This window comes from Tarenaya hassleriana, unplaced genomic scaffold, assembly GCF_000463585.1.
Source record: "Tarenaya hassleriana unplaced genomic scaffold, ASM46358v1 Cleome3, whole genome shotgun sequence".
NCBI classification, from domain to species: domain Eukaryota; kingdom Viridiplantae; phylum Streptophyta; class Magnoliopsida; order Brassicales; family Cleomaceae; genus Tarenaya; species Tarenaya hassleriana.
This window is the reverse complement of record NW_010966177.1, coordinates 5,844,107-5,851,684: the sequence shown is the minus strand read 5'-3', so window position 1 is coordinate 5,851,684 and position 7,578 is coordinate 5,844,107. Positions and strand designations below refer to the sequence as shown.

Below are 7,578 nucleotides of genomic sequence, written 5' to 3'. Positions count from 1 at the left end.
TTGCAGACAAAGCCATATCCATTGGCTTGTCGACCGGTTTGATACGGTTCTCGCACATTTCACTGACTGTTTTGTTCTTGTTTCTCTCTGGAAGCTGCAACATTTATCGATAATCTTCAGAAACTCACTCGAGAATTCACTGGAAAAGGGAAGAGAAATCGCTTTGAAACTTTCGATTCTTCGTAAAGATTGTCGCTTACTTCAGGAAGGGACGAATATTTTCCTTGTTCTACAGACTTGTGTTCGTCTTCTGAAATCGTCAGGCACTTGGCTTCACGGTTTTTGTCCATCTGTTTCCCAAGAATAAACAATAACCCTTATATATATATACATATATATATATATACAAGATTCAAGTAAAATTGGGTCGGGCATTCACATGGATTTCCCCACTTCTCCGGAGGAGATGTAGTTGGGTCGAAGACCCAGTGAACTTCCGGATTATAAAAAAAAAAGATTCGAGTAAAAATTTTTATCGAAAAAACTTGTAAAACATTACCTTAAGGACATCAGGATCATTCCATGGACCTTTATCAGAACGCATACAACCACCTTTGTCTGAACAAGTGCAAGTTCCTCCGAGGAATTCAGGCAATTCACTGACAAAACCGAAACAAATCGACCCGTCAAGATTTTTTTTGCAGACAAGATCGATTTTTTCAACCGAAACATATACGATAATAAAAGAAGGTTGCTCTGTTACTTTGCATCGATGGCTTCAAGCAGCTTGCTCTGGTACTTGTTCCCAAGAACATGGATTTTTGCTGTGGTCTTTGCATCAAGAAAGGACTTCACCGTGTTCCACAAGAGCCTGAATCCCGAACCCGCATTGATGATGTACATCTTGTTTAGCGTCTGGAAAGAATTGAAACCCGAGTAAGTTTTTGTTGAAAATAATATGAATTCTTGGACGGTAAAGGCATAGGAGATTACCTCGGGGTAATTGTCATTGTCAGTCTTGAGAATACGCTGAAGAATATCTCGCGCGGATTTGCTGAAGTTCTTAAGCCCCTAATCACTCGGAAAACGATTGAAATTAACACTTCTAACTATAAAATCCGTTTTATACGAACGAATATATATACACGTACCACGCCTTGCACGTCAAGAATAGTCGTGCTCTGATCAATGTGCTTCTTGGCAGCGGCGGAGCAGGCCGGGAACTTGATCTTGAACGTTTTCTCGAATTCTTTGACGTGGTATTTCACATATCGGTCCATTGTCGTGACTTGCAAGAGTTTGTTAGCGTCGATTTGGCCTAATCTCTCTATGTAAATCGGCCTTCCTTCCTTGTCGACGCCGTGATATCCTTGTGGATAATACTTGAGGACTTCGTCGATTTCTTTGAACTCAAAATCCTTCACTCGCAAAAAGAAAATAAAAATGGTAAAAATGATTTTTGCTGCGGTGAGAATTCTTCTGAAATATTCCAAGATTCTGTGAAGATTCACCTCTATGATTGTGTCAGCCCCGAAATCTTTCCTCCATTGGATCATGTCAGCCCACATTTGCTTTGCTTTCTCAATGTCAAACTTTCTTGCCCTTAAGAATCTGTATATCATATGAATCGATTGATAACTTTGACATTAAAATGTTTAAAATTCTGAAATTTTGGTCTTTTAATCTATGATACATATAACCGGTTTAGTCAGGTATATCCCAGTTTGGTTTGGTTTAGGATATAAAATTTCTATAAATACATTATATCGACATTTTGAATAAACAACACAGAATTTTTTCTCTCTCAAAACTCTATCTTTCCATTTTCCAATTCCCTTGGGAATTCAATAAATTTTATATCCTAACCCAAACCAGACCGAGATATACCGGACTAAACCGGTTATACCCTCTAATAATCTGAAACGTCAAATTAACCTGAGCATCATGTGGAGATCGTCATGTTTCGAGGGCAAGAGCTCATCCAAAATCAGGGCTTGACGGAAAGCGTCGAGAGATTGAAGCTCCTCCGCGTCGATGTCATCTTCTATGGGGGCCGAGATCACTCTGCTGCTGCTCCTCCGGACCTTCTTCTTGAACGAGTTCTTGAATTTGTTCGACGCGTTCATCGCCTTCTTCTTGAACGAACAAATCTTCATCACTTTCTTGTCGTCTTCCGACATCTCTACATCTAACATATACATAACTTATATATATATTTACAAGGACTCCCTAACGCTTTCTTGAAAATATTCGTAACGTATATATACGTATATACACACTTACTGGTTTTCGTTTGTCGATCAAGAGGTCCGGATAGAGCGTCTGCCATGGTGATTTGATGGATATAACAACACCTACAAAAGACTAATCAAATGAGTGTATATGTAAAGATTCGGACAATGATTTCGGTACGAAGGTGATGGAAAACTTGAAAAAATGAAAAAGGGTATGTAAAGGAGGATCAAGGGAAGCAAGAACTGGGGTTTACATGGAAGAATTTAGATTGGGAGATCGTGTTTGGATGGCGAGAAAGCGAGAGAAAATTTCTTACCTCAACGAGCAAATGGGTGCGAAGGGGAGGGGGGGTGCAGAGAATGTAAGGCTCATTAGAAACTATAACATGTAGACATGTCTTTTGCGTTGAATCTAACAAGCCGTTGACTTAGTCTAATGAAAATGTCTTCTGCTTTATTTTTTTTAATTACTAGATGAATAAATAAATAATTAAAGAAATGAACGGTCGTATAATATATGAATAAATAAATGATTATATGTCTTTTGGGCAAAGTGCAGACCACTACTTCACATCTTTCATTGTGACCTCCGAATCAACTTAAGAGGATTTTTATTTGTTTTCTGTATATTTCACACCAATTTAATACGATTATTTAACTAAATCAAAACATACAATCGAGAAGAAAGAGACAAAATCTTTCATTAACACAGAATAATATTAATTTTAAGAAAACCCTAAAATGATTAAACGAACGTTAGATATGTACATGTCAGCATCTTCTTTTTTCAGACAGAATAATGTTCCCTCTCTAAATGCATTGTATGAGAAAATATATATATGTTTAGAGAGAGAAGTTCGAGACATATAACTTAACACGACCAGCCAAATATATATTCCCCGTAATTATAAAATCATATAATCAATTAAAATGATATCCGAATCAATTTTTTTTATAATTAGGATAGATCTCTGACCTTTGCCCGGACTACATCTACCATAAACCCATATATGGACCATTTTGGTCCAGAAATTACATTCCTCTCAGTTTCTACTAGTTTAATCAAATTCAGAACCTTGGAAATAATTTTGTCACCTCTCAACCACTGACCACCAACTATTAGGTTCAAATCAATTATTTGGTCGCATCAACATAATAGATTCAATCCCACTCCCTAAAAGACAAACTTCTTTGTTGTCTTATTCATATTTTATTAATATGATATATAGAATTTAAATATATATATATATATATATATGAATATATATAGGAGAGTATATATTCATAAAATAATATATAAAAAATGATATATTTCCTTGTTCGATAAGAGTAAACTCTATCTATATGCAAGTACCCTTGACATGAAAATCTAACAATTTTCCGCAAATATACATGTGTGTATATATATATATATGTATTATGTGTGTGTGTGTTAACATTTTGGATATTCATGCAAAAAAACATATATATAATTTTGTCTCTTTTTAATAAACGATTATTTAAAACCATAAAATATAACATAAATTAATGATAGCAATTTACAAAACTACCATTAGATAAAATTAAGATAAGTTATCTTCGAAACCAAATAACCAAACTGATACGATCAAATAACCTATTAATATTATCATACCTGAATACTATATAAAAACTAAATGATTATAATTTTTTAAAAATAAAAAAAGTTGAATATGAACCGAATCGAATCTAAATCTAAAGGTTGAATTTTTATAATTGTCGGACTAATACTCGTCTCATCCATAAATGAATATCCAATTTTCAGCAGGGCGGTATTATTTATTGTATATAAACGTACAATATTTCAAAAAAAAAAATATGATAGCCGAAAGCTGAAATATGTAAATATCCAAAGTGATGGGAAACCATTAACATTTTATTCATTAAATCGAGCTGGCAACTGATTGGTGAAATGATGGTGAGTCGCATATCTATCAGGATAACGTTATATAAATTATTTACGTTGTTGTCTAGTGAATTACACATTTAACAAATATATATTCATTAAATCCAGGGAATTAAATAATTAATGCTTGAGTAATTCGGATTCATAACAGATTAATAAACGTGTATTATTTATGGATTTGAATTATATTGTTTCAGCGTTGTATAGACCTGGAGATCTAAATTTATTACGAAAATATACGTATCTTTTATATTTATTACGAATATATTTATTTATTTATAATTTTACAGTTATAATTTATGTAAAATATTAGATAAGTGTTAAAGCTGTATTGAATATGTATTCATTAAATTAAATCGATGAATTAATACTTGAGTAATTCAGATTCATAACAGATCAATAAACGTGTATTATTTATGGATTTGAATTATATTTTTTCAGCATTGTATTTATTTGGAAACCCACATTTATTACGAAAATATCCATATCTTTTATATTTATTACGAATACATATATTTATATTTATTTAAAATTTTAAAATTACAATTTACGTAAAATATTAGGTGCGTCTTAAAGCTGTATTTGCAAGGACAAAAATGAAAATAATCTAAGCCCGAGTTGTATGTAAAGGATAATTATTGGATAATGTACTTAATTCTCCACCCAAATATTATTATTTTTTTCATATTAATATATTTACACAGCGATGATTTGGGGATTCCAACATTTTCCCTCTCATGTATGTCCCTATCCATTACAAAAAAAAGGGGGAAAAGGAAGAAGGAAAAAAAGGGTTTTTAAGCTAGCGGAATTCGAATCGAAACCTACCCACTTGAGTTTTCGTTCCGATTCCTCTTGGAATCCCGTAATTTCACACTGGGATTTCGTTTTCGTCCCTGGGTTTTTTGTAGAACCCCTCAAAGATTCTTCCTTTCGCCTTCAATTCGGTCAGTGTTGGTATCATCTTCGTCGCATTTCGTTTGATTTTCTTCTATTTTTGTATGTTTACGCTCTCTTGTGTCCTTGTGCTTGTTTCGTTGGTGGTTTGATGGATTGGGAGCTGAATGGTTGCTCTAATTTTCGAGCCATAATTTCAGCTGGATTCTTAGGGAGAAAATATCGATTTTTTTTTTTACAATTTGATTGCGTTTTCTCTCAAGAATCTTGTGGTCACATAGATGGTTCTGTTGATCTGCTAGTTAGAATTTGAGGTGTTTTTCTGTCAGCTTTGATGTAATTGTCTGAAATCAGTTGCGATTTCTCGTTAACGTTTGTGCTTTTATGTGTATATTATCAGGCTCTGCTGCCTTTGTCCAAAAGGTGGTTCAGTAATTTCTATCCCAAGCCATTCTCTGCAAACTTCTTTCGGGTTTTGGTTCCAACCATGGTGACTGGTCCTAATGGCAATGTGACAATGGCGTCAGATCCTCGGACAACTTACCAAGTCGTGGTGGCCGCAACGAGGGAAATGGGTATCGGTAAAGATGGGAAACTGCCCTGGAATTTGCCTACTGATCTCAAATTCTTCAAGGACATAACTTTGACCACGTCGGATTCTGCAAAGAAGAATGCTGTTGTGATGGGTAGAAAAACTTGGGAATCTATCCCGCCAAAGTATCGGCCTCTCTCTGGCCGGCTTAACGTTGTTCTCACTCGTTCCGGCGGTTTTGACATAGCCAACACTGAGAATGTTTTAACCTGTAGTAGCATAGATTCTGCTTTGGACTTACTAGCTGCACCTCCGTATTGCCTGTCCATCGAGAGGGTGTTTGTTATAGGAGGTGGTGATATATTGAGGTGAGTGTTATTCCCTTAGTCTTTTGAAGGGATTCGCTCTTTTTCTTGGTTGCATCGTTATCACAGACCGTTGTTGTAATTGTAGGGAAGCACTGAACAGACCTAGCTGTGATGCCATCCACTTAACCGAGATTGATGCGAGTATTGACTGTGATACATTTATACCCCCGATTGACACTTCTGTATATCAGCCTTGGTACTCATCATTTCCGATAGCTGAAAATGGAATCCGATTTTGCTTCACCACTTACGTTCGTGTGAGGAGTTCTGCAGCTGAATTCTCTGATCAAAGTGACGGGTCAGAAGCCCTTAAATTTAATGTGAAAAGGTTCTCTTTCCTCCCGAAGATGATTTTCGACCGGCACGAGGAATTCCTGTACTTGAATCTGGTTCAAGACATCATATCTACTGGCAACTTGAAAGATGATAGAACGGGGACTGGCACGTTATCGAAATTCGGTTGCCAGGTGATGTTTGGAGCTTTTGCTCAATTTAAAGGTTCCCCCGGTTTGGTTATTAAGGATGCTAATCTCTCTTTCATGTGGAACCACAGCTGAAATTCAATTTACGCAGGAATTTTCCACTTCTGACTACCAAGGTATGCCAACTTCCATAACTCTTCATTTCGGAAATAGAATGCTTACTTCTTTTTCAGGCGGTTCTCCCTAAATTCCAATTCGATTACGGTCACGTGCCCAACCTTACATTGTCTGTCTGTGTCTGCATCTCCTTTGCAGAGAGTGTTCTGGCGAGGTGTTGTTGAGGAACTTCTATGGTTCATAAGCGGCTCGACAAATGCCAGGGTAAAATTATCGTTTGCAGCAATATTTTTTATCTTCAGAAACATGGTTGAACCAGCATTTAGGGCATAGGCACCATCCTTTAAACGGCGATACCGCAATGAGTTGTCTGAAAAGCTAGTATGAATGGTACAGATACTGCAGGAAAAGGGCATCCATATCTGGGATGGGAATGCGTCGAGGGACTATCTTGACAGGCAGGCTTATAGCTGACTGTATAATATATATCGAAAAGGTTTCATTGCGGGTTCTTATGATTGATAATTGCAAATCTTTTTTCAGTATTGGCCTTACCGAAAGAGAGGAAGGTGACCTTGGACCCGTATATGGATTTCAGTGGAGACACTTTGGCGCTAGGTCGGTAGATCTTTCTATATTTCTACGTCTTCACTTCCATTGGGATGCTCGGGTTAAAAAGTTTTCGACTTTAGCTGTTCTTCTTAATGTTTTACAGGTACATTGACATGCATGCTGATTATAAAGGGCAAGGGTTCGATCAGCTGTTAGATGTTATTGATAAGATTAAGAATAAGCCGGATGATCGAAGGATTATATTATCTGCTTGGAATCCTTCTGACCTCAAGTCGATGGCACTTCCTCCATGCCACATGTTTGCTCAGGTAAATACCTTTTTTACGTTCTAAGTTCTATTTCGGTGTTTATGTTTCTACTGCTTATGTGTCTCTCATTTCCATCCCTCGTAGTTCTATGTTGCAAACGGGGAACTGTCATGTCAAATGTATCAGCGTTCGGCTGACATGGGCCTCGGTGTACCATTTAACATTGCTTCGTACTCCCTTCTCACGTGCCTGATCGCTCAAGTGTGCGGTACGTGATGTTCGTTATATAAAAAAGACCACGGGGTTTCTCGATTCATTCCTGC

At 36.4% G+C, this 7,578-nt stretch overlaps 2 protein-coding genes across 2 annotated transcripts in view; one reads left to right on the top strand and one right to left on the bottom strand.

Moving 5' to 3' along the window:
* Positions 1 to 2,508, bottom strand: part of LOC104819618 (phosphatidylinositol/phosphatidylcholine transfer protein SFH1) — a 3,754-nt gene extending 1,246 nt beyond the window's left edge. The window contains exons 1-10 of the mRNA XM_010549763.1: positions 2,492 to 2,508; positions 2,224 to 2,294; positions 1,876 to 2,128; positions 1,452 to 1,551; positions 1,092 to 1,358; positions 934 to 1,011; positions 704 to 855; positions 500 to 599; positions 201 to 290; positions 29 to 94 (exon numbers count right to left, since the gene is read on the bottom strand). Coding sequence (XP_010548065.1) covers positions 29 to 94; positions 201 to 290; positions 500 to 599; positions 704 to 855; positions 934 to 1,011; positions 1,092 to 1,358; positions 1,452 to 1,551; positions 1,876 to 2,128; positions 2,224 to 2,269 — 1,152 coding nt within the window. The 5' untranslated portion in view covers positions 2,270 to 2,294; positions 2,492 to 2,508. The remainder of the gene's footprint in view (positions 1 to 28; positions 95 to 200; positions 291 to 499; positions 600 to 703; positions 856 to 933; positions 1,012 to 1,091; positions 1,359 to 1,451; positions 1,552 to 1,875; positions 2,129 to 2,223; positions 2,295 to 2,491) is intronic.
* A 2,323-nt stretch (positions 2,509 to 4,831) lies between these two features.
* LOC104819616 (bifunctional dihydrofolate reductase-thymidylate synthase 1) overlaps positions 4,832 to 7,578 on the top strand; it is a 3,472-nt gene continuing 725 nt past the window's right edge. The window contains exons 1-9 of the mRNA XM_010549762.1: positions 4,832 to 5,045; positions 5,396 to 5,895; positions 5,981 to 6,362; positions 6,449 to 6,493; positions 6,633 to 6,698; positions 6,831 to 6,892; positions 6,978 to 7,052; positions 7,150 to 7,315; positions 7,400 to 7,523. Coding sequence (XP_010548064.1) covers positions 5,483 to 5,895; positions 5,981 to 6,362; positions 6,449 to 6,493; positions 6,633 to 6,698; positions 6,831 to 6,892; positions 6,978 to 7,052; positions 7,150 to 7,315; positions 7,400 to 7,523 — 1,333 coding nt within the window. The 5' untranslated portion in view covers positions 4,832 to 5,045; positions 5,396 to 5,482. The remainder of the gene's footprint in view (positions 5,046 to 5,395; positions 5,896 to 5,980; positions 6,363 to 6,448; positions 6,494 to 6,632; positions 6,699 to 6,830; positions 6,893 to 6,977; positions 7,053 to 7,149; positions 7,316 to 7,399; positions 7,524 to 7,578) is intronic.